The sequence below is a fragment of the Anabrus simplex genome, chromosome 1 (assembly GCF_040414725.1).
Source record: "Anabrus simplex isolate iqAnaSimp1 chromosome 1, ASM4041472v1, whole genome shotgun sequence".
Classification (NCBI taxonomy): domain Eukaryota; kingdom Metazoa; phylum Arthropoda; class Insecta; order Orthoptera; family Tettigoniidae; genus Anabrus; species Anabrus simplex.
The window spans coordinates 106,889,214-106,916,518 of record NC_090265.1 but is presented as its reverse complement, the minus strand read 5'-3'; the positions used below and the strand labels follow the sequence as shown (position 1 = coordinate 106,916,518).

The following is a 27,305-nucleotide window of genomic DNA, read 5'->3' as shown; positions in this document are numbered from 1 at the left end:
TCAGTGTGTTATATGTAATAATGTTCTTAGTGCAGAGATCATGCAACTGAACAAATTAAAAGAACATTTTGAGAAAGTTCACAAGGAGTTCGCAGGTAAAGACATTGATTTTTTTAAGAGAAAAGAGAGTATTCTGTAGTCTTCACGATTGGATTCCACTGGAAATGTACAAAAAGCAACTGACTCGTACCTTCAAGCTTCATATCAAATTGCTTATCGCATTGCTATGAACAAGAAAACCGCACACTATAGGAAAGGAACTCATCAAACCTTCACCACCCGTTATTGGTGATCAACACGTGGCTAAGATTAATCAGTACAATTTGTTAGTTGAATAACATCATTTTGACAACCGTCATTTCTGAAATTAAAGAAAGTTCTACGTTTTCGCTGCAATTGGACGAGTCAACCGAAGTAGCTTCGTGTTCACAATTACTGGTATTTACTCAATACTTTAAAAAGCAGACCTGGCCAACAGCTGGAAACTGCAGATGATGATGATGATGATGATGATGATGATGATGATGATGACGACGACGACGACTCAGTACTTGTACTTTAAAGATAACCGTGTAAAAGAGGAATACTTGTTCTGCAAGTCTTTGCCCACCACTGCTCGCGGCAGAGACATATTCAAGTGCTAAAACAGTTTATTGAGGTAAAAAAGGACTGAACTAGTCAAAAATAGTTGGCGTTTGTACAAACCATGATGGGTATTCGTTCTGGACTTCAAGCACTCATGATACAAGTTGCCCCTTAAATTTTGTCTTATCAATGAATGATACACCATTTCACTTTAGCTGTTAAGACGGTTTCCTCAGATTTACTAAGCGCATTGAGTGATGTAATAAAATTGCGAATTATATTCGTGGCAGCGCTATGAATTCCAGATTATTCAACATTTTGTGCGATGAAGTTGGTGCCAAATTTAATAGCCATTTGTACCACACAGAGGTTTGCTGGGTGTTGAGAGGGAAGGTTTTAAACAGGATTTGTGAGTTCCGTGAAGAAATAGGGATGTTTCTCAAAAACCAGACAACACAACAAGAAATAGAGTTGTACTAAAAATTATAAGATAAAACATCTGTCAAAACGCTGGCATATCTTGCTGATTGTTTCTGTGAAATTAACAGTCTGAATATCTCATTACAAGTAAATATGACGAATATCTTGTTAACTGTCATTAGTTAATTAAGGAAGTACATTTAAATTGTAATTACGGATATTTTTGTGGAATTTTAGAGTAATAATCTACCTGATAGCCACTCCTATTAGGGAATCGAAAGATTGGCCTTGTAATCAGTTCATATGAACAGTATTTTTTTATATGATGTTTGGATTAAGCAGGGCTTGAGTCATAACTCAAGATTAAAATTGCCAACTATCAGGCAGATTGTCTCTTTCAGATTTTATTTGAAAAAGAAATACCATTACAGGGTACTTCCAGTTATGGAGTACAAATGATGTCTAACAATTGCCAATGAAGTTTTCAATGCAGAGTCCGCTATGGTCTGGATAATGGAATCTGGGATTTTATTTATTCTTAAGAAGTTCAGCATCTCCTCAGGAATTGCCACTCTAGCACCAGTCGTAAGGCCAATGACTTCCCATTATGTCATTTCATACTTTTTTCCGAGATCCTCAATGGATGGCTCATATAAGACCTCTTTTCTCCTCACGCACTAATCGAGACTGCTGTTCATTTGTATGCATGTGATGTTTTCTTTGATAACATTTTAAAGGGGGGTAAAATCAGTTTCCCAGGTAGGTCATAGTGGTAACAAGACTGAAAAGTTTAGGAACCGCTGCTCTAGAACAAGTAGATCATTTCCTCCATCTAGGAAGTATTCTTTCGTGTAACTGCTCAATGGAGAACAGAATACATGCTGCCCATATAGCTTTCAGATACCTTACACATTGAAAGTTCCTGAATAAAGATCTAAGCATACAGTATATAAACAAATTGATGGTGTATCGAGCAGTTGTCATCTCCACCCTGCTCGATGGATGCGAAACCTAATTCTATATCCCCATGATATGAAGAAACTAGAATGCTCCATCAAGAGAAGCTCAGATATATTATAAACAACAAATGGGATGACTACATTCCAAACATAACAGTTCTAGAGAGGGCCAAGATGAACGGTATAGAGGTCACCATTGTTGGTCACTAGCTTGGATGGATTGGGCATGAAAGATGACAGACTTCCTCGAAAAAATTTTGTATAGTGAAATCAGTACAGGCAGAAGACTCCATGGTGCTTCTCTGAAGCGCTGTTAAAGATCAGATTAAGAAGACCTACAGGAACACTGACATTGATCCAAGTACTTGGTATATTGTTGCAGAAAACTGCACTCACTGGTGCACAACTACTGCAGCTGCTGTTGCACAATATGAGCATGAACATCATAGACAGTAAATAGGAAAATGTTGAAGGCATAAACCGTGCCAGGCTCAACCACGACTTTCTCCCTCTATAAGTTGCAACCAGTGTGGCTGTATGTTTCATACCAGGATTGGTCTCCTTAGCCATCAAAGTAATCTGCATTCCAAAATACAAATATACTGTAAATACTCAGATCTGCGTATCAGCCAACGACGAGATACTATGAGAAAGAACTGGAATCACAGATAAGGGTTTATTACAGTTGATGTTATACTGTATAGAAAAATAAGTTACAGGTATGTGAGTGACCTCAATAAAGTTTGGGTTGGATAACAGGCAATGTATAATGGTAAATGGATGAAAAGTCAGGTTGTAACTTTCACCAAGAGGAAAAGTCCTCTCAGTTGAATTACAGAACTTTGTTAATGGAGTGAATGTATTTCATATGGACTCTCTCAGTATCTACAGTAGATGTTAACATAAGGAAAGATCTTTGTTGGGAAAATCATATAAACAAATGGTTATGAGGATATTTAAGGATTCTAATATCTAATATCTTGTAATAATATCTTGTAATATTTGTAGAAAACACGTAAAGCCGGGCCCGAGGTGTAGGGGTAGCGCGTGTGCATCTTACCCAGAGGCCCTTGGTTTGATTCTCAGCCAGGTCAGGGATTTTTACCTGGATCTGAGGGCTGGTTCGAGGTCCACTCAGCATACGTGGTCGCTTGGTAGGCCAAGGCCCTTCAGGGCTGTAGTGCCATGGGGTTTGGGGTTAGAAAACACATAAAGGAGGAGGCATATGTTACTGGTAAGACACCAGTTAGAGTACGATTCCACTGTATGAGAACTGAAAAAAAAATCTAAGTAGGAATACAGCACGATTTGTTCTGGAGGATTTCTGACAGAAGAGTAGTTTTATGAAAATGTTACAAACTTCGTGCTGGGAAAACTTAAGAGTAAGGAGACAAACTGCTCAACAAAGCAGTATGTTCAGAGCTGCCAGTGGAGAGATGGCATGGAATGACATTAATTGACGAATAAACTTGAATGAAGTTTTGAAAATTAGGAAAAATATGAAGACAAAGTTGGAATTCAAGAGGACAAATTGGGGTAGATATTCACTAAAAAAGAGGAATTAGAGATTGTAATAATTTACCAAGGGAGATGTTCGATAAAATTCTTAGTTCTCTGAAATCTTTTAATAAAAGACTATGTAAACAATTGATAGGGAATCTGTCACCTGTATGACAGCCCTAATTGCAGATCAGTGGTGATTGATTGATTGATTGATTTATTTATTTATTTATTGATTTATTTATTTATTTATTGATTTATTTATTTACTTATTTATTTATTTATTTATTTATTTATTTATTTATTTATTTATTTATTTATTTATTTATTTATTTATTTATTTATTTATTTATTTATTTATTTATTTATTTATTTATTTATTTATTTATTTATTTATTTATTTATTTATTTATTTATTTATTTATTTATTTATTTATTTATTTATTTATTTATTTATTTATTTATTTATTTATTTATTTATTTATTTATTTATTTATTTATTTATTTATTTATTTATTTATTTATTTATTTATTTATTTATTTATTTATTTATTTATTTATTTATTTATTTATTTATTTATTTATTTATTTATTTATTTATTTATTTATTTATTTATTTATTTATTTATTTATTTATTTATTTATTTATTTATTTATTTATTTATTTATTTATTTATTTATTTATTTATTTATTTATTTATTTATTTATTTATTTATTTATTTATTTATTTATTTATTTATTTATTTATTTATTTATTTATTTATTTATTTATTTATTTATTTATTTATTTATTTATTTATTTATTTATTTATTTATTTATTTATTTATTTATTTATTTATTTATTTATTTATTTATTTATTTATTTATTTATTTATTTATTTATTTATTTATTTATTTATTTATTTATTTATTTATTTATTTATTTATTTATTTATTTATTTTACTAAGACTTGTCAACTAAATTAAAATAAATCTTTAATTTAGCACTCATCCAAAAATTCTGAAATTTCAGGCCATTTCAAAACTGTTACTGGCTTTAATCAGCTATATTTATTCTAATCAAAGTTTGAAAAACCTTACATTTTTCAAAATTTGATGTCACCGAAAACTGCAGGAATGTGCATCTTAATAGGATTGTCCTCTTTTTAATAAGCGTTTCTTATACAAACAATTACTCTGCACCATTGCTTATCACTTGTTCTTAAAAGGTTTTAGTAATGAAGTGCCTGATTTAAAAGGATTACTGTGTTGGATTAAATCATTTAATTATTTACCTACATTATAATATCTAATAGACTTAAACTACTCCCTAAAGTATCAAAAACTTCCGTGCTTGATACACCTAGATATACTAATAACCTTATAGAAAAAGGTAAGCCAAATATAAGCTAATGGGTTCATACCCCGTAAATAGAATATTGTCCTCCTTTTTAATCTTCAATACTCCTGCAGATTTCTTATTTACTATTATTTGAATTCTTGGCACACTTATTTCCACTACATCTGCTTCGTGAAAAAAAGCAACACCGGCAAACATCAAAGCCCAGAGAAGACAGCTGAAATAACGTGGTCCTTGGTAGGCCAATACAAACAAATACTTATATACAATACAAACAAACAAAAATAAATTGGCAGCTGTAGGCGACCTGCATGTCTGTGAGAATGGGTTCTTTCCTGTTGTGATAACCGAGTGAGTGGCTGTCAGCAGCCCTGAAGATGGTTTTCCGTAGGTTTTCATTTTCACACGAGGCAAATACTGGGGCTTTACCTTAATTATGGCCATAGTCACTCTTTCCCACTTCTAGCCCTTTCCTACCCGGTTGTCGCCATAAGACCTATTGTTTTGGTGTGATGTTAAGCAAATGGTAGTGAGAGGATGAATAAAGGAAAGTTATTGTAATGTGTACTAACGTAAAACATAAAAGAGTAAAGTTGATGTTCTAAAATAAAATTTATCTTATGCAACAGTTGTGATATAAAACGACTTGTGAATACTGAGAGTTTTCTTATATTTTTCTCCCTCATATTCACTGATTTGAAAGGGAGGGATTTCTTTATGGGGAATAAGTATATCTGTGCCATCCTCCAAATGAGTTGGAGTAATTGAATTTTAGTCAGAGAATATTCTTAGTCTTCAGGAATAGTATTTTTATTTTATAAAAGTTGTTTAGATGTAGGCTACACTTAAAGCTGATGGCCGCACATAAAATTTTTTTACTAACAAAAACTAATACCCAAAACTTATACATTCCAACCAATGGACAATTGTGTTAAAAAATTGAGTTGACTTATTTCTGAATAGACTGTAAATAAACCATATTATTTTTGCAAACTCTATACATACATTTTTTAACTAACAAAGTATGGCCCTCAATTCAGGCTTTCAGAAAACTTCAGTTTCTATGTAAGAATAAAAACCAAGTAAATTAACATTCTGTTTATTGCTTAGGTTATTCAGATTTTATTGTCAGTGATCTTTTGTTTTCTGCTTGCTTTTTTGAATATAATCATGTAAAAAATTAGTGTGATCTTCGTCTTCTGCCATAGAAAAGCATTGAAAATATGCAGTGAAAACTGCATAAGTGGCTTGTTCAGCATCTGTGTCAGTGCAACATAAGAAGAAAAATCTGCTGGTTTCAATAGAGATTCTGCTCTGCACTCTGCATTAGCTTAAGTACCAACACACTTGTGGTTATTGCAGTACACTACCTGCAAAATTCATAACATTGATCCTCTAATTGCCATTCACAGCCAGTACTAGGGATGAGATAAATGATCACTTGACAGTATCATGTTCCTCTGTGTGCGTTACACTGTAGTATTAGGTTGGAATATTAAGATATAAAAGTAACATAATACAAGTTGCAGGTCAAATTTTGGGAGGAACAGTCACTATACCTTCTGCCTCTTGCAGCCCCTAGCCTTTCCTCAGTTGATATACAAATAGCAGAACTCTTATTTCACCATCTTACTTTCCTCTCTCCCACTGCGTCTTTTGCCAATTCAACACTCACATTCTTAAATATTCCTAGAAAATATTTACAATGACCCATTTACACTCCGAGAACTAATCTTCTGTATATTGTCCCTTTTCTTTTGTACTGGTAAAAATTATGATAGCAGCTGTTGCTGCACTGCCCCACAGGTTGCAGTCGATGACAAAGTTTCAGGAAGGACAGATACACGTGATGGAACATGCAGTGGCTTTTCAGGACCTGATACTGTATTTGAATACCATGTACATTATCAGAACTACATGAACTGATGATATTATTATTATTATTATTATTATTATTATTATTATTATTATTATTATTATTATTATTATTATTATTATTATTCTTTCGAATGGGCCACCAGAGGACCACGTGCCAATTTCAATTCCTTCTTCTTTGTTCTTTCCTTTTCTTCCAGTACGCTTTCATCTGTTCACTATGTTTCTTCTTTCTGTCTTCAGACCACTTTGAACCAGTCGTTTTTACTTTCCTACCTTGGAATCCTTCTATTTTCAATACTTTTAACCGAAAGCCTTCTCTATTATTTATTTCTTCTGTTGTTATATTGTTTTTTTCTAAATCCTTTCTTACTTCGTTGACCCAGCTTGTCGTTGATTTCTTACTCCACAAATATCTGAAAATCTTACTGGTTAATCTACTATCTTGCATTCGATATAAATGTCCAAAAAACATAAGTCTCCTTTTCCTCATTACATCTGATATATTTTCTATTTTTTGATATATTTCAGCATTACTTCGTAATTTCCAACCTTCTGCTGTGTTTTGTGGGCCTAATATTTTCCTCATGATTCGCCTTTCTAGTATTTCTAGCTTATCTAAATTATAGTTTAATGCCAGACACTCGCTTGCATATAGGCATTCTGGCTTCACTACTGTGTTGTAATGCCTTATTTTTGCATTTTTGGATAGGCATCTTTTATTGTAGATATCTTTGGTGACACCATAAGCTCTCTCCATTTTATGTACCCTCTCCTCTACTGCAGATTTTTCTAAACCATTTTCTTGGATTATTTCCCCTAGATATTTGAATTTTTTTACCCTCTCTATTTGGCCAATATCTGTTTTCAGAAATTTTGGTGCATCCCAAATATTTGTTAAAAATTTTGTTTTTTCTGCAGAAATTCTTAAGCCAGTTCTGCTGGCGATTCTTTCCAAGACATTTACTTGGGTTACAGCAGATGTCACATTTTCAGAAAGTATTGCAAAGTCATCTGCAAATGCAAGACAATTTATTTCAATCCTTTTGTTTCCTCTTCCTAACCTTATCGGTGAAATGTTGAGTTCAATAAGTTTTTCGTTCCAAATTCTCACTATTTTCTCTAGGACACAATTAAAAAGAATTGGGGATAGTCCGTCGCCTTGTCGTACACCAGTTTTTATTTTGAAAGGCTGTGATATCTCTCCCAGAAATTTCACTTTATTATTAACGGCAAGACTTTCGCTGATGTTTTGAAGGATATCAGAGACAGGGTGAAGCCGGAAGACAGTGGAGCAGGCATTCGATCTATCCGTAAAACAAGAGCGGTAGCTGTACTTCTTGAATTTAACAAAACAACTAAGATGGAAAATAGGGAGGTATTCAGTAATTCTCTGAGAGATGCCCTCGGACGAGATGGCGATGTAAAGGCTTTAATCTCCCGAACTACACTGGAGATTCGAGACATGGATGGTGTCACTACCGTCGCAGAGTGGAGGAAGCTGTAAGACGAGATTCCGGCAACCCCCATGGAGAACTGAAAATATCGGTCTCGAAACCAAACCGCTGGGGACAGAAACTTGCCATCTTCGAAACCAAAGACGAGGACGCTCAGAAACTACTGGAAGCAGGAAGAATCAAGATAGGATGGCTATACTGCAGAGTACGAGCTAGAACTATGTTACCTCGCTGCTTCCGGTGCCTATCATATGGGCATCTGGCAAGGAACTGCACAGGCCCCGACAGAAGCAAGCTCTGTTTTAAGTGTGGAGAATCTGGCCACAAGGCAGTAGACTGTAAAAAGAACAATCCATGATGCATGCTTTGTTCAGACAAGGGTGTCAATGAAGCTGAACGAAATCATATTCCTGGATCGGGAGCATGTGCAATATTTCGTGAAGCTCTGGAAAAGGCAGAAAATCATAGTAAATGATGCGAATACTTCAAGCAAATATGCACAGGAGTCAAACAGCTAACGATCTTATGACACAGCTGATTTACGAGATGGAAGTAGACATCGTTATTATTAGCGAACCATATCAAGAGAGAGACCATTCAGGGTGGTTTGTGGATAACCTCGGAACAGCTGCAATTTGGATACCAGATCCAGAAAAAGTCCCAGTAACACAGCATGGATGCGATGACGGTTTTGTTTGGGTACAGACTGGGGGAATCACTATTGTAAGCTGTTATTTTACACCAAATGAATCTGTTTCCAACTTTCAGATGAAACTTGATGGTCTTGAGGACGTAATACGCAGAATGGAAAACAAACTAGTGGTCGCTGGTGACGTAAACGCTCAAGCGTTGGAATGGGGCATGCCACAAACAGACTCCAGAGGATGTCGTATAATGGAGATGGTAGCCAGAACAGGTTTGGTGGTCAACAACATTGGAAATGTGCCAATATTTCGACGGCCAGGATGTCAGGGAACAATACCGGATGTAACCTTCTCATCAGAGGATATTACGCCTAAGATTTGCGAATGGAAAGTGATAGAGAACTACACGGGGAGCGATCATCAATATATCATCTTTCGACTGCTCCAAGAATCTCCTCAAGAAAGAAACATTTTGTGCAGGCCAGCACGGTGGAACATAGCCGGCATTGACAAGGAAAAGTTCATTGATGTAATTCGGAATGGAATGGACAACATAACTGAAAAATGTTTTGCTCGTACAGGGAAAGAAGCAGCTGGTGTATGTGTTGAACTCACTATGCAGCTAATCTATCAAGCATGCAACGCCTCAATGTCCCGAAGGAGACCGCGAAACAGCAAGCGCCCAGCGTACTGGTGGACCGAAGAGATTGCTGAACTGAGAAAGAATTGTCTGCGACTTCGACACAGGGCTCAGAGGATGAGAGGCAGTCAAGAGAATACCTCAGTCACAGCGGAGTACAAGTCAGCGAAGAAGGAACTCCGTAATGCAATCAGAAAAATTAAAGCCGATAAATGGTGGGCACTGCCTAAAGAAGTAGATGATGATCCATGGGGACAAGGTTATAAGATTGTCATGAAGAAACTCGGGACATTCTCAACCCCGAGTGCGGATCCGCAAACAATTAAACAAATTGTGGATACACTATTCCCAGACCATCCAGAGAGGATTGACTGTGACTACGAGAAAGAACTGGATGATATACCCCCCTTTACTGTAGAAGAGCTGAATAGAGCTATTAGCTCTCTTAGAAACAAGAAAACTCCAGGACCAGATGGTATACCTGCAGAAGTGCTAAAGATAATAGCAGAACTATGCCCAGAACTGTTGCTGAATATGTACAACCATTGCCTGCAAACGGGTGTTTTTAGTCCCCGATGGAAAATGGCTCGTTTGGTTCTGATCAGCAAAGGAAAACTTGGTGGTTATAGACCTTTATGTATGCTGGACACAGCTGGAAAAGGCCTGGAGAAACTTCTGCAGCCCAAAATCCTCTCAGCAGTTCAACTAGCAGGGGATCTATCTGTTTGCCAACATGGATTTCGGAGAGGACACTCGACGCTAGATGCAGTGTGGGAGGTGGTGAATACAGCAGAAAGGGCACAAACGGGCAAACATCTTTCCCGTAAATTGACACTTCTTGTGACCCTGGATGTGAAGAATGCCTTCAATTCTGCAAGATGGAGCGGCATGTTGGTAGCTCTTGAAGAAACTTTCAAGCTACCACAATATCTTATGCGCATAATGAGAGATTACTTCAAAGATCGCACTCTGTTGTATGATACGGAAGATGGAGAAAAGACAAAGCGTCTGACGGCTGGTGCAGCGCAGGGATCGATCCTTGGTCCAGATCTTTGGAACATAATGTATGATGGCTTGTTAAGTTTGGAGATGCCAGAGGACACGAAGCTTGTGGGCTACGCTGTTGATGTGGCCGCCTTGATAGTAGCTCGTGATGTTGAAATAGCTCAAATTAAACTGAACCAGGTGATGCGGCGCATAAAAGAATGGATGATGAGCCACAGTCTAACATTAGCCGAACACAAAACGGAGATAGTTCTTCTGATGAGGAAAAGGATCGAAACTCTTGTACCAATGACTGTTGGAGAGTTAGTGATAGAAACATCTGCGAGCACAAAATATCTAGGAGTGACACTTGACTCCAAGCTCACATTCTGGACTCATATTCAGAGAGTAACAGACAAGGCAGTAAAATACATGACTGCACTTAGCAGACTAATGGGAAATATTAAAGGTCCGAAATCCAATAAACGACGTCTTCTCATGTCGACGGTTCAGTCAGTGCTTCTATATGGTTCTGAAATCTGGGCTGAATCCTTGAGATTTGCTTGGTATCGGAGAAGGATAGCTGCCGTACAACGGAGAGCGGCTTTACGTATTGCATGTGCATACCGCACTGTTTCCGAACCGGCAATCCTCACGGTGGCAGCAATAGCCCCAATAGACCTTCTTGCATTGGAGCGGCATGAAATCTGGCGTACCAAAGGAGAGCTGGGAAAGAAATGTGCAAAGAAGCGCGCCTTCAGTCAACTGATGAGGCGATGGCAACTCAGATGGGAAAGTGACCCTCGAGGCAAATGGACCAAGCGACTGATACCACGCTTGGATATCTGGGTTGAAAGGGCCCATGGTGAAATAAATTACTACCTCACGCAGCTTCTAACAGGACATGGATATTTCCGGAAATTCCTGCATAAAGTGGGCAGAGCGAGTGACGCAGCATGCATATACTGCGATGATATTGACGACGTATATCACACCTTTTTTGTATGCGGCCATTGGACAATTCAGAGAAGATGTGTGGAAACTGAACTAGGGGAATTGACAACAGATAATGTTATTTCGGTGATGCTGCGAAACCAGGAATCCTGGGATCGTGTGGCAGTACATGTGGAGGACATCCTTCGTCAGAAGAAGAAGGATTTGGAAGCATACGAACGTTCGTAAAGGAGAAATGAAGAAAGAAGACGTCTGAAAGACAAAGCACGATATCACCCTGAAGTAATGCGAGAGCGGTTCCGGGGTGATGACTCACATCGTGGGAAAAGGGTGTGTGGTTTTTAGTGGGTAAGAATCCCACACACTTGTGGAGTGCGGACCCTTCACAAGTGTCTTTCTGAAGATTTTCCACAATCCCTCGTAAAAAAAAAAAAAATTATTATTATTATTATTATTATTATTATTATTATTATTATTATTATTATTATTATTATTATTATTATTATTATTATTATTATTATTATTATTATTATATGGTTCATTTTTGTGGGTTACTGTAGTCACGTCCTAGTTCGTGAACCATGGGCAACGGCTGAGTGGCCTAGGACTATACAATTCACCGGTGGTCCATAACCCGTTAGAGGAGAGATCCTCACTTGGACTATGTGCAAGTAGGGCAGCATCCTGCTTCATGAAGTTACCGAGCTCAGAACACTTTCAGCAAGCATCGGACCTATGGGAGTAATGGAGTCCCACTCCCATTTGACAGGCAAGGGACTCCTTGGAAACAACTTGGCGAACGAAATGGAATTCGATGGGGAGCTATCAATATTAATGGGGCTTTTGGAAGAAGGAAGGTAGAACTGGCTGAGTCAGCAAAGAGGATGCATCTGGATGGCTAGGAGTAAATGATATTCGGGTAAGGGGAGATAATGAGGAAGAGATTGGAGATTATAAAGTGTACTTGACAGGTGTTAGAAAGGGAAGGGCAGAGTCTGGGGTAGGGCTCTTTATCAGGAATACCATTGCACGCAGCATAGTTTCTGTTAGGCATGTAAATGAGCGAATGATGTGGGTAGATTTGTCAGTTGCAGAAATTAGGACTAGAATTGTGTCCGTGTATTCACCATGTGAGGGTGCAGATGAGGATGAAGTGGACAAGTTTTATGAAGCATTGAGTGATATCGTGGTCAGGGTCAACAGCAAGGATAGAATAGTGCTAATGGGTGATTTCAATGCGAGAGTTGGGAATAGAACTGAAGGACACGAAAGGGTGATTGGTAAATGTGGGGAAGATATGAAAGCTAATGGGAATGGGAAGCGTTTGCTGGACTTCTGTGCTAGTATGGGTTTAGCTGTTACGAATACATTCTTCAAGCATAAGGCTATTCACCGCTACACATGGGAGGCTAGGGGTACCAGATCCATAATAGACTATATCTTAACAGACTTTTAATTCAGGAAATCTTTTAGGAATGTACGAGTTTTTCGCGGATTTTTCGATGATACAGACCACTATCTGATCTGTAGTGAACTAAGTATCTCTAGGCCTAGGGTAGAGAAAGTGAAATCTGTCTGCAAACGAATAAGGGTAGAAAATCTCCAGGACGAGGAAATTAGACAGAAGTACATAGATATGATTAGTGAGAAGTTTCAAACAATAGACAGTAAGCAGGTTCAGGATATAGAAAGTGAATGGGTGGCATACAGGGATGCTGTAGTAGAAACAGCAAGGGAATGCCTAGGAACAACTGTGTGTAAAGATGGGAAAAGGCGAACATCTTGGTGGAATGATGAAGTGAGAGCAGCTTGTAAACGTAAAAGGAAGGCTTATCAGAAATGGCTCCAAACAAGGGCTGAGGCAGACAGGGCTTTGTACGTAGATGAAAGAAACAGAGCGAAACAAATAGTTGTTGAATCCAAAAAGCAGTCATGGGAAGATTTTGGTAATAACCTGGAAGGGCTAGGTCAAGTAGCAGGAAAACCTTTCTGGACAGTAATAATGAATCTTAGGAAGGGAGGGAAAAAGGAAATGAACAGTGTTTTGAGTAATTCAGGTGAACTCATAATAGATCCCAGGGAATCACTGGAGAGGTGGAGGGAATATTTTGAACATTTTCTCAATGTAAAAGGAAATCATCATGGTGGTGTTGCAAACAGCCAAGCTCATGGGGAGGAGGAAAATGATGTTGGTGAAATTATGCTTGAGGAAGTGGAAAGGATAGTAAATAAATAGTAAATAAACTCCATTGTCATAAGGCAGCAGGAATAGATGAAATTAGACCTGAAATGGTGAAGTATAGTGGGAAGGCAGGGATGAAATGGCTTCATAGAGTAGTAAAATTAGCGTGAAGTGTTGGTAAGGTACCTTCAGATTGGACAAAAGCAGTAATTGCACCTATCTATAAGCAAGGGAACGGGAAGGATTGCAACAACTATCGAGGTATCTCACTGATTAGTATACCAGGCAAAGTATTCACTGGCATCTTGGAAGGGAGGGTGCGATCAGTCGTTGAGAGGAAGTTGGATGAAAACCAGTGTGGTTTCAGACCACAGAGAGGCTGTCAGGATGAGATTTTCAGTATGCGCCAGGTAATTGAAAAATGCTACGAGAGGAATAGGCAGTTGTGTTGGTGTCGTCCCGTTTGCGGTCACTCAGGTAGAATACAAAAATAAACTAGTTTTGACGGGTGAGACATTGTCCCATTTGCGATCACTCTTATCAGTGGGGATATGGAATTCCCTACTCAAGGACTGGTACAGGCAGACAGCCTTTTAAATAACTGGCGACAGCTGCGTGCTAGGCTTCGGATACTGAAACTCATTAAAGTAATTATGTTTACCGCTTGAGTACGATGCGTTAATATTGGGACAAGGAGACTAAATAATACTTATTTGTACCTTTTATTTAGGGTTAGCAGATGGTTATGGGTATAATCAAATGATTTTTGAAATGCAGGACAAAAGCAGGGCGTATTAAACCGTTAAACTTCTTCAAATTCAAAATAAATGTTTTGCTGTAACAATCTACTTCCTCGACATTGCGACACTTTTTGGGTTGTGTCTTGATTGCGGACAAGGCAAAAACCATCCAGATTCCGAATAACTAAATATACCCTGTCCAGATTGCGAACAAGAGATTAGTGTTGACGTGGATACATAAAACAGATACAATTTTCAAAACAGTCTCATATGAAATTTTTGTTCTGGTAGTAGTAACATTAACTGGTACATTGGGATGTTTTAGATAACCCAACAATATTTATAAAAATTTTATTCTTATTGAAAATGTTTAATAATTTAGTTTGGGGTAATCTTATGATTTAGAATATCCTTTTTATTGTATAACATAACTAGAGGGGCATTTGTTTATGGTGTATTAGTGAGAGTTGTTTTATTAATAGATTGTTATTATTATTATTATTATTATTATTATTATTATTATTATTATTATTATTATTATTATTATTATTATTATTATTATTATCTTTTTTGATACTAGGTCTTATGGTGACGATGGGATAGGAAAGGCCTAGGAGTTGGAAGGAAGCGGTCCTGGCCTTAATTAAGGTACAGCCCCAGCATTTGCCTCGTGTGAAAATTAGAAACCACGGAAAATCATCTTCAGGGCTGCCGACAGCCGAACCCTTAAGCTGCCTGTTCCTGAAATTCGGACGAAACGCTACTCGGGCGCTTCGACACCTCAACACGCTCACAGCTATGAAGATAGGTGTATTTTCTAAAATACGCTCCTTTTGTAGACCATTGGCGGCGTCTGTCTGTCTTCGGATCTCATGTAAAAATTCTTTGGTGATACATTTAGGGTTACCGAGCGAGTTGGCCGTGCGGTTAGAGGCGCACAGGTGTGAGCTTACATCCGTGAGATAGTGGGTTCAAACCCCAGTGTCAGCAGCCCTGAAGATGGTTTACCGTGATTTCCCAATTTCATACCAGGCAAATGCTGGGGTTGTACCTTAGTTAAGGCCACGTCCGCTTCTTTCCCCATCGTCGCCATAAGACCTATCGGTGTCGGTACGACGTAAAGCAGATCCTAAAAGTAAAATAAATCTTTCTTTCTTTCTTTCTTTCTTTCTTTCTTTCTTTCTTTCTTTCTCTCTTTCTTAATCCGTTTACAGTCCAGGGTTGTTTTTTCCCTTGGACTCAGCGAGGGATCCCACCTCTACCGTCTCAAGGGCAATGTCCTGGAGAGTGAGACTTTGGGTCGGGGGATACAACTGCGGAGGATGATGATGATTAGTACCTCGCTTAGGTGGCCTCACCTCCTATGCTGAACAGAGGCTTGAGAGGGGGGGATTGCAAGGGATAAGCAAGGAAGAGGGAAGGAGGCGGCCGTGGCCTTAAGTTAGGTACCATCACGGCATTTGCCTGGAGGAAAAGTGGGAAACCACGGAAAACCACTTTGAGGGTGGTTGAGGAGGAAATGGAACCCTCCTCTACTCAGTTGACCTCCGGAGGCTGTGTGGACCCCGTTCCAGCCCTCGTACCAATTTTCAAATTTCGTGGCAGACTGGGGATTCGAACTCGGGCCTGGGTACCGAGGGAAGAGATGTTCGCCATACTGGGGGACTATGGAATTAAAGGTAGATTATTAAAATCAATCAAAGGCATTTATGTTGACAATTGGGCTTCAGTGAGAATTGATGGTAGAATGAGTTCTTGGTTCAGGGTACTTACAGGGGTTAGACAAGGCTGCAATCTTTCACCTTTGCTGTTCGTAGTTTACATGGATCATCTGCTGAAAGGTATAAAATGGCAGGGAGGGATTCAGTTAGGTGGAAATGTAGTAAGCAGTTTGGCCTATGCTGACGACTTGGTCTTAATGGCAGACTGTGCCGAAAGCCTGCAGTCTAATATCTTGGAACTTGAAAATGGGTGCAATGAGTATGGTATGACAATTAGCCTCTCGAAGACTAAATTGATGTCAGTAGGTAAGAAATTCAACAGAATTGAATGTCAGATTGGTGATACAAAGCTAGAACAGGTCGATAATTTCAAGTATTTAGGTTGTGTGTTCTCCCAGGATAGTAATATAGTAAGTGAGATCGAATCAAGGTGTAGTAAAGCTAATGCAGTGAGCTCGCAGTTGCGATCAGCAGTATTCTGTAAGAAGGAAGTCAGCTCCCAGACGAAACTATCTTTACATCGGTCTGTTTTCAGACCAACTTTGCTTTACGGGAGCGAAAGCTGGGTTTACTCAGGATATCTTATTCATAAGTTAGAAGTAACAGACATGAAAGTAGCAAGAATGATTGCTGGTACAAACAGGTGGGAACAATGGCAGGATGGTACTCGGAATGAGGAGATAAAGGCTAATTTAGGAATGAACTCGATGGATGAAGCTGTACGCATAAACTGGCTTCGGTGGTGGGGTCATGTGAGGCGAATGGAGGAGGATAGGTTACCTAGGAGAATAATGGACTCTGTTATGGAGGGTAAGAGAAGTAGAGGGAGACCAAGACGACGATGGTTAGACTCGGTTTCTAACGATTTAAAGATAAGAGGTATAGAACTAAATGAGGCCACAACACTAGTTGCAAATCGAGGATTGTGGCGACGTTTAGTAAATTCTCAGAGGCTTGCAGACTGAACGCTGAAAGGCATAACAGTCTATAATGATAATGTATGTAATGTATGTATGTATGTATGTATTATTATTATTATTATTATTATTATTATTATTATTATCATCATCATCATCATCATCATTGGGTACCTTCTTTCACCAAGTTTCTTCAAATTAGAAACAGTTTCCCTGTAATTGAGTTTTTGTCCACATATATCGTAATGGGGTGCTCATTGTGCATAACACAGTGTGTAACATGAGATGCAAAGTAGGAAGACCACATGGAGGTGTTTTGAGGAACTATGCTTCTGTGCGTATGTATGTATGTATGTATGTATGTATGTATGTATGTATGTATGTATGTATGTATGTATGTTTAGTCATCAGCCCGAAGGCTGGTTGGATCCTCAACATCTCCGCCATCAGCTGTCATAGATGGCCTAGGCATCACCGAAAAGGTGTACTGGGGAAATGAGGAGTGAGGTAGTTTCCTGTTGCTTTCTTCACTGAGCCAGGAGTTGCTATTACATATCAGTCTGCTAAGCCCACTGAAATGCATGCACCAACCAACCCTATGAGCAATAGTTTCACACCAATCATAGCAGGGACTGGCTGCATAAGGAATGGCATTACTAGCATCGCTCATACCTCAGTCACTTTCATATAGTCAGCCAAGTATAAGACAGAGACAGATCAATGAAAGTAACAAAATTGCTCTAGCCTATACCAGAAGACATAGTACACTGTAAACACTAGGTCCCGCCAGCAAAGGCACCTGTATGTATTACCACCACTTCAAATAACTAAAAATATTTGAAACTGGCCAGCAAGTAACAGAGTAGGAATGCTAATACCAGCTCTAAAATGTTACAAAATTTTCACTTGCACCTGCGTTGGAGTGCACGTTTAATAAGATCTGGTGTGTTTCCTAATATCCATTAGCCAATCAGAAACTCCCTACCCTTCCCTTGGTTTCGCTGAAACAGTTACTTTTGTACTAGAGTCTCTGATGGAACATAATATTTCTGGAACGGTTTACTGTGATGGAATAGGATACATTATCATGATACGATATGTTACTTCAATCTCTACCCAGTACCACCAAATCAAGTTTGATTAATGTATCTCTGTTGACGTACTTCAACATTTAGCCCCATCTTCCCACGCTCTTGTCTTTAGGGACTCTGAAGTTGGACATACTTTGTTGCTTGGATATACGGAAGAACTCTTTTAGTAAATGATCCCTTCTTCTATTCTCTATTCTCCTCTCTCCTCCATCAACATCTTCCTTTACCCCACAGCAGCATCTAGGTTTCAACAGTGGACTCAATGATCCTATCTCTGTCCTCCATTGATACTTGCTGTAACTTCTGGATTTGTGTGATCTTTTCTGTCTTTTGCGTGTGTTCTCTTAATATATTCTTACACAGCAAGTCACTGCTCTACATTTGTATCCTTTCATATTTATATTCTGCTTATGTTTATCTGTTAAGCAGTGGTCTCCCTAATGTAAAGTTGTTCAACTTGTCTACAAATTTTAAGATACATGTTTGAACCCCATGAACAGTCTTAATATACAACTCTTTCCTTTGCAGGAACATCATTTTAAGATTAAGCTATTTTTATAATTCTACATAGATATTTACTTGTCTGTCGTCTTTGTTCTAGGTGTGATGGTCGTACATTGGAGCAGCTGCGAAATATCTCCTGTGAAGTTGATTTGTACAAACCTCTCCATGGGTCAGCACTGTTTCAAAGGGGTCAGACTCAAGTTTTCTGTACAGTTGCTCTAGATTCACCAGACTCAGCTATGAAAATGGACCCTATTACAATACTCACCAGGTCTGTTTTTATGTTGATATATTAATGCTTAATGTTGCTGTTGTTATCTGTGAAGAAAAGTGTGTGATTAAATCAACATTTTATATCAAAGTTCACTAGATAAACATTACTCTACCAGGCGAGTTTTCCGTGTGCGTAGAGGTGCGCGGCTGTGAGCTTGCATCCGGGAGATAGTAGGTTCGAATCCCACTATCGGCAGCCCTGAAGATGGCTTTCCGTGGTTTCCCATTTTCATACCAGGCAAATGCTGGGGTTGTACCTTAATTAAGGCCACGGCCACTTCCTTCCAACTCCTAGGCCTTTCCTATCCCATCATCGCCATAAGACCTATCTGTGTCGGTGCGACGTAAAGCCCCTAGCAAAAAAAAAACATTACTCTGATAAAAGCTAGCCATATCACTAATTCAATGATTTATTCAAATATTCTCTGCCTGAGCTCATACTTAATACATCAGTAGTATTTATATTTAAAAAACAGCAGTATTGCATATATAGACTATGAAAGCTTTAATCTAAAGAATTTGTTAACTATTGCATTTGTAATTTGTTGAATCAATCACCACTGGTCTGCATTAGGTCTGTCACCCAAGTGGAGGATTCATTATCAATTGTTTACCTAATTTTAGTGGTTGGAAATTTATCCAACCTCTCCCTGGATAAATTACTCCAATCCCTAATACCTCTTCCTAGAAACAAATATTTTCCCCTTTGAATACTAACTTTAAATTCATATTATGGTCATCCCTACTTTTAAAAATGCCATTCAACCTAATTCATTTATTAATGACATTCCTCACCGTCTCTCCACTGACAGATTGGAAAATATAATTTATATTGCACGAAATAAATTTCATGATTCAAAACCCGTATTGACAGTGATTAAATATATTGTATAGGTTTTTGAGAGAAATCCACATTTTTTCAATACTGAAACGAAGTATTTAGTTATAGAAATACAGTTCAAGTAGGGCATGTTTCATCCCTTCATGTGGAACAGTTTTGCATGTTATTTAAATTGTTTAATTCAAAATACGGATAAATCGTAATTCGAAGAACAATGCCGGTCCCATTACTGAAATTCAGACTTTTAATTTAAAACTGCCTTTATATTTAAAAAAAATAGTATTTTACAGAGTAATTTAAATTTGTGAAAGAACGCGTATTCCGGAATGTGCAGGGGTAGCTTTCTGCACTTTCTCTCACCTCGGTGTGTCTACAGTGTGCTTTATATTTGCTAAGTTTGAGTGAAATTATAATTTTTTTGTTTTCAGAATTTTAAGGAACGCCACAATATCACGTAGCAGGCAGTGTGCAGAGAAACGGAATTCACAACCACTGGCGATGCCGACAGTTGATGAAAAAGCATGGCTCATATAATCAATTTGTACGCACCAAACAATATTATCAGTGCCGATGAAATTGCATTTTTTTAAATGCCGAGCCCGAACGGACTTGAGTTTTAAAGGAGAGAAAGGCCAGCTGGGGAATCATACAAGGGTTGGGGTCACTGTACTGTGTTGTAATGCACACGTAAGTGAGAGACTCCTTTCCCTCGTCATAGGAAAGTTTGATAAGCTACAGCGTTTTAAGGGCATCGGGCACTTTCTGTTCAAGTACAAAATGCAAACGGCACAGTAATCCAAGAGATAAAGCATTTGCACAGGAGAGCCAGCATAGTTAGTCTTCATCATTGAATCGTGTCTTTTTTTCTTTCGTTGTGTGGGGTTATTTATGCCAGTGTTTTATCAAAGTGCATTATATGAATAATGTAAATGCACCTTGTTGGATATATTTCAGAAATATTGTTTTCCATGGCATTTGAAAGGTTTAAACTGAGAATCAAGGTGATTGCATGCATTAATGGGTCTTAGAATACTTTGTGACCTGGCAAGGGTTGGCATTTCTGAATTATGAGAGAAGTGCCATGGCAAGAAATCGTACAAGGATAGTTACTGTACTGTGTTGTAATGCAGATGGAAGTGAGATACTTTCTCCCCTCGTCATAGGAATGTTTGATAAGCCACGATGTTTTAAGGGCATCGGGTTACTTTCCGTGCAAGTACAAGACATCTAAAATGCACACAGTACAGTAATCCAATGAATAAAGCACTTGCACAGGGGAGCCAGCATAGATTTCTTCTCTTCTCTGAATAAATTTTTCTTTTTAAATTCATTGCGTGAGGTTATGTTTGCAAGTGAGTTATCCAAGTGCATCATTTGAATACTGTAAATGCACCTTGTTGGATGGATACACTTTGGAAGTCATTCTTTCCATGGCATTTGAAAAGTTTAAACTGTGAATCAAGGTTAATTGCATGCAGTAACGAGTCTTAGAATATCTTGTGATGCCGCAAGAGTTGGCGGTTAATTTGAAATCACGTACAGTAATTCGAAGTCCGATTTTTGCATCCCAACTACTACGAATTAATGAGGTTTTACTGTACATTGTTTTATTATTGAAAAATGGTGGACTTCTCTCCACCCATACCTCTGCAAAAACTCAGAAATAGCAACAGGCAGTTATGGAATGTAGCATACACTTATTTCATTCATTTTGTTCTATAATCAAATTTTGAAATAACTGAAAACAAGGAATGAAGCAACATTCAAAGTGAACACCTGAAAGCAGCGAAGGATTATGGTCTTATTTAATTACTAGCTGATGTACCCGTGCTTCGCTACGGGATTCTCAGAAAGACTAACTTGGTGGTTTTCCTAACTGAATTCAACATAGGTCATTACAAAAACATCAGTAGGAATGTAGCGATTGAGAGCAATGTTATCATATAAAATACTCGATCAAATGAAAAACCGCACACTTTCTCACTTTCAATGAACTGTACTACGGTGCCGATCTAACAGTCCAAAGTTCCAGAGCTGGAACAACCAGGTCGCAGACTGCCATGAACACTCCTCTGTCATTATTCCGTTCAATATGCACACTACTCATTCCAATCAGTGCCTCAGAGTAGGGATTGAATAGCTCGAATGCTATGATGCTTTTTTTTTGCTTTACGTCGCACCGACGCAGATATGTCTTATGGCGACGATGGGTTAGGAAAGGCCTAGAAAGTGGAAGGAAGCGGCCGTGGCCTTAATTAAGGTACAGTCCCGGCATTTGAATGGTGTGAAAATGGGAAACCACGGAAAATCATTTTCAGGGCTGCCGACAGTGGGGCTCGAACCCACTATCTCCCGATTACTGGATACTGGTGAATGATATGATGAACCAGTGTGTTACGTACCTGCAGTATCAGAAAATGTATGAACCAGAGGAATGGCATGCTAAAGAAGAAAATTTTCCAACTCCCCAGCTATTTCTCGCCAATGTTCAGTCAGGCTGTTATACTCGGTACGCAGTAGTAATCCCATCTATCGGAGTTGAGCGGCACCATAAGAAACGAAGAACATCACAACTAACAATGGTCAATGTAAAGTAATTGTTGATCAGTGTTAAGTGCTTTGGATATTGTAGGCCTTCTGAAATACCACTCTTATCATAGTCGGTACAGTAAAACTGAATGAAACATAAATGATCGGAAATTGTATTGTCGATAACTTTTGTTATGTAGTACCATACTTTTCTATAGCACCAATAACATAGGTACCGGTATTTAAAATTAAATTTTAGGCGCCTTCCCCTAAACTACCATTTCATCTCGGGGAAAATAAAATTATTTACAGCCTAGACTGTAGTTTCTTATCCCCGACTCTATATAGCGGTTTTCATTAAACTCTGTTAACCCATTTTCTCGTGGCTCGGCGTTGATATGGACTTACCAACAAAAATACAAATTCATTCATATCTGTGTTATCAGAGCCGGTACGGTAAAAATGTATAAGACATAAATGACTGGAAATTGAATTCTATATAACTTTAATTATATTTCTATATAACTTTAGTTATATAGTATTTATCGATAGGACCACTAATAATATAAATATTCGATAATTAAATTTAAGGCCTTCCCCTAAACTACCATTTCACTCAGCGTGAATAAAATGATTTATAGCCTAGATTGTAGCGGCTCATCCTCCGACTTTACATACCGATTTTCATTAAATTCTCTTCAGCCGTTTTCTCGTGATGCGTGTACATACAGACAGACAGACAGACAGACAGACAGACAGACAGACAGACAGACAGACAGAAATTACGGAAAAGTAAAAAGTACATTTTCTTGTTACTATGGACATGATCGATACAGAAATACCATTCTTTTCAAATTCTGAGCAATGTACAGACAGAACTCTTATTTTATATATATAGATTTATTTGACAAGATAAAATAAAATATGTTGAAGAAATTCTGGATAAAACATCTGGAACCGGGCAAGTTGGCCTTGCGGTTAGGGGCGCGCAGCTCTCAGCTTGCACCCAGGAGATAGTGGGTTCGAACTCCACTGTCAGCAGCCCTGAATATGGTTGTCCAGGATTTCCCATTTTCACACCAGGAAAATGCAGGGGATGTACCTTAATTAGGTCCATGAACACTTCCTTCCCACTCCTAGGCCTTTCCTATCCCATTGTCGCCATAAGACCCATCTGTGTCAGTGCGATGTAAAGCAAATTAAAAAGCTGGAAAAATATGATAAAGAAAGGAAAGCTGGTGCTGGTTGACTTCTGAGGTGCAGGAAATAGTGTTTGATGAGAATAGATGAGATGGAACCTAATGGGATGTCAAGCATGAAGTTTATAGGTAAAATAACAAGGCTGCAAACAAAGTAGTATACCAAGGAAATTCAGAATCAACAAAGTTCAAGACCAGCATGGAAGAAACAGTGGATTTTGAAGTCAATATTTATAAGGATTCAACAATGAGTCATTTTTAATGTTAAGAAATAAATGAATACTGGATTAAAGCCACTACAATATATATATTTATTTACTGAAACCGAGCTTTAAGCTAAATTGCATTGGCCTTCATCAGGGCATGTTAAATTCTGCCTCCGACAGTGAGCATAGAAATTCGAAGGAACGTGGAAATCATGACCGTACTTTCCACAGCCTACTCCACTAATTGGACTCAAGGATCGTCGTGCTGTAATTCAGTGCCCTCTGTCGACAGTTTCGTGAGTGCGTCCCGCTGTTCGATGGTGGTGTTATGCATGTATTTCTGCAGTACAGGTCTCCAATGTATTCGATAACTTGAAGCTGTCTTCCCTGTTGATGTTATTTGGGTGCAGCTATATCTCTTTGGCTTCCCTTACCAGTCGAGCATAGAAGTCTTTTACAGGCGCGATGACCTTCACCTGGTCAAAGAGGATTTCATAGTCTGTACTGTAGAAATGTTCTCCTATGACAGACTGGCTTACGGCATTCTTCGTGGAGGATGAAAGGGTGACATTCTTTACCAACCTGATGTGTTCTTTCACCCCAGTGCTGACAAGCCTTTTTGTCATGCCAGTGTATGAGCAACCACAACCACATGGAACTTCATACATGCCCGGTGTTTCAAGATGGGGTTTTTCTTTGAATGGTCGAAACAGGGAGTTGAGTTTCCAGTCTGTGGTGAAAACTGGAATTATATTGTACTTCTTAAGAATGCGCTCTATTCTGTCAGTTATACCTGTCACGTAAGGAAGGAATACTTTATTCTTTTTACTGTAGTCCTGGTTGGTAATATCCCTGTTAGGCTCCTTTATCTTCACAGCTCATGCTATGTCTCCTGACGTATAGCCGTTTTTCTCCATCGATGTTGTCAGTTCTCTTAATGCATTTGAGTGGTTATCAGCATCTGCAACGTTATTCACCCTAGTAAATAATGTTCGAAGGAGAGCTGCTTTTGATAGGGGTGGTGATGTGAGGACTTATGAAGGTATCTTTCAGAATGTGTAGGTTTCTTGTACATTGCATGGTCTAGTGTACCATCATTCTTCTTGTATACTAACACATCAAGAAAAGGTTATTTACCTTCATTTTCCATTTCCATTGTGAACTTGATCTTACTGTCAATGGAATTTAGGTGCTCCAAAAATTCATTTAATGTTTCCCTTCCATGTGGCCAGGCCAAAAATGTGTCATCCACATAACGATAGAAGGACATAGGTTTCAATGGCGCTGTAGTTAATGCAGCAAACTAAAAGCATTCCATAAAAATATTAGCAGCCACTGATGACAGAGGTGAACCCATTGCTGCTCCTTCTGTCTGTTCATAATAATCACCTTTGTAGTAGAAATAGGTAGATTTTAAACAAACTGCTGCTAGATTGGTCAAGTCCTCAGACAGGTATTGTCTGATGTAAGCAAGCATTTCTTCTACTGGTATATTAGTAAAAAGTGATGCAACATCAGAGCTTACCAGGATGTCACCTTCGTCCACCCATAGGTAATGTAACTTCTGCAAGAAGTGTTTTGAATCTTTAACGTGATGATCTGTCTTCCCTGTTTCTGGCTTTAACAGAGATGAAATATAGCAGGCTAACTCATGGGTCGCAGAACCATTGGCACTCACAATTGGTCCTAGTGGCACGTCATTCTTGTATTTTTTGAGAGGCCATGAATGACTGGAGGTACCGGGTCTAAATTTAGTAAGGTCTTCTGCAAGTGTTCTGGAAGTGTTGAGTTCTTCACTAGTCGGGTGACCTGTGTATTAATTTTTTTAGTAGGATTCCTTACTTTCTTATACGTTTCCTCTTCTAGTAGGTTGTTCATTTTTGTTTCATTATCAGCTGTATTCATGATGACTGAACATTACCCTTGTCGGCCGGAATTACAATTGTACTATCGTCTTTGCGAAATTCTTTAGCTCCTTTAAGTTCACCTTTGGTCAGGTTTTGACGTTGTGGCTTCGCTTTTTTCAGCATGTAAGATACATCTTGACATAAAAGAGCTGCAGGACTAAATTCCGGCACTTTGGCATCTCCGAAAACCTAAAAGTAGTTGGTGTGACGTAAAGTTAATAACATCATTATTACATTATTACAAAACTGGTGACACTCCTTCTTAATGTAGGCCTTTTTACCGTTAACAGATAATAATTATAAATATTTTCTTTATATAAAAAAAATGTACTTTTCTGACACATCAAACTAATCACTCTGTATATATTTGCTTACAATAAGCTGTTATCATTTATATTATGTGTAGCCTACTGAACTTTGGTCTGATGAGTTTGCTGACATCTCAAATTGGCTGTATTTAATTAGTATAGTGTGGTGGAGTTTTCTTTCTTTTTTACAGTGGCTTGAAAGACAAAAACTTTTTTCTACACTATGAATTTCCTCCGTATGCTACAAAAGAAGTGGGCAGAGTTGGTCCAGTTGGGAGACGGGAGTTGGGGCATGGATCTTTAGCAGAGAAAGGACTGAAAGCTGTTGTTCCCAAAGACTTTCCTTTCACCATTAGACTTACTGCTGAAGTATTGGAATCAAATGGTTAGTTACACTTATTAATGGAGATTGCTTCCATTTATTTCAGCTTTACTATGGTACTATATTATGGAATGTGTAAAGATTGAAAGAAATAAGCTTGAAGTTTTATAATAATAATAATGGTGGTGATGATGATGGTGATGACGATGATGATGTTAATAAATTATGTTCTCAGAAGGGAACCATGATTCATTTTCAATTGATGATATTAAATAATTCAAGCTCTTTAGTATTTTTTCAATTATGAAATTACCTCCTTCTTGCCGCAGTATGGTAATGGTCTCATCAGTTGCAATGCCACACCTCTCTAAGATGCTAGCGGAAAGTGGAGGTCCATATCTCCCCTAGTGTGCAGTTGTGCGAGAAAGGGGGCTTGTAGTTGTGTCTCACCAGTGCACTAACTGCCAGTGTCTTGGAGTGGTGTGGCATTCCAACTAATGACCGAGTGAGTTGGCTGCGATTTGGATAGTTCAGCTGTGAGCTTGCATTCAGTAGATAACAGGATCAAAACCCTCTGTTGGCAGGCCTGAAGATGATTTTCTGTGATGTCCATTTTCACACCAGTCAAATGTTGGGGCTGTACCTTAATTAAGGCCTGTTTGCTTCCTTTGCAATCCTGGCCTTTGCCATAAGACCTGCCTACATCAGTATAAAAAAAGAGAACAACTGGAGTGAAATGCTGATAATTTCATGATTGAAGAAACCTAAGTAGCTTTTCAAGAATAATCAGTGATATATTTAGGTATAAGCCATGTAGGTCTGGACCAAGAACATCTAATTTACACTGCCCCATTTTTATAACATAAAATTTATCCTTTATGCTGCTTAGAAGTGTTTCACTACCTCGGTCTGAAGATTGCAAAAGTAGAAGGTGCACCATTGAAGTTAAATACTGCATTGCTCAGTAGAAAACAGATTTTTTGCAGTAGAGGAGATTACTGTGTATCTGTCAACTTAGTCTTTCTCTCTGAAGGACAATGCTATATGCATTCGTATGGACAGTTACATTGTAGTATGCCTATGAAACATGGACACTAAGTAAAAGAAATAAACTATTTAAAGCTTTTTGTGATGTGGTGCTATCATAAGATGATAAATGTGATGCTGGGAGGTAAGATGTCTCCAGAGTTCTAGGTACTGTGAATC

At 38.2% G+C, this 27,305-nt stretch overlaps 1 protein-coding gene across 1 annotated transcript in view; it reads left to right on the top strand.

Annotated features, from left to right (window-relative positions):
* The window catches only part of PNPase (polyribonucleotide nucleotidyltransferase 1), a 108,631-nt gene that overhangs the window by 34,532 nt on the left and 46,794 nt on the right, over window positions 1–27,305 (top strand). Inside the window, exons 3-4 of the mRNA XM_067156551.2 lie at window positions 18,612–18,785; window positions 25,969–26,162. Coding sequence (XP_067012652.2) covers window positions 18,612–18,785; window positions 25,969–26,162 — 368 coding nt within the window. The remainder of the gene's footprint in view (window positions 1–18,611; window positions 18,786–25,968; window positions 26,163–27,305) is intronic.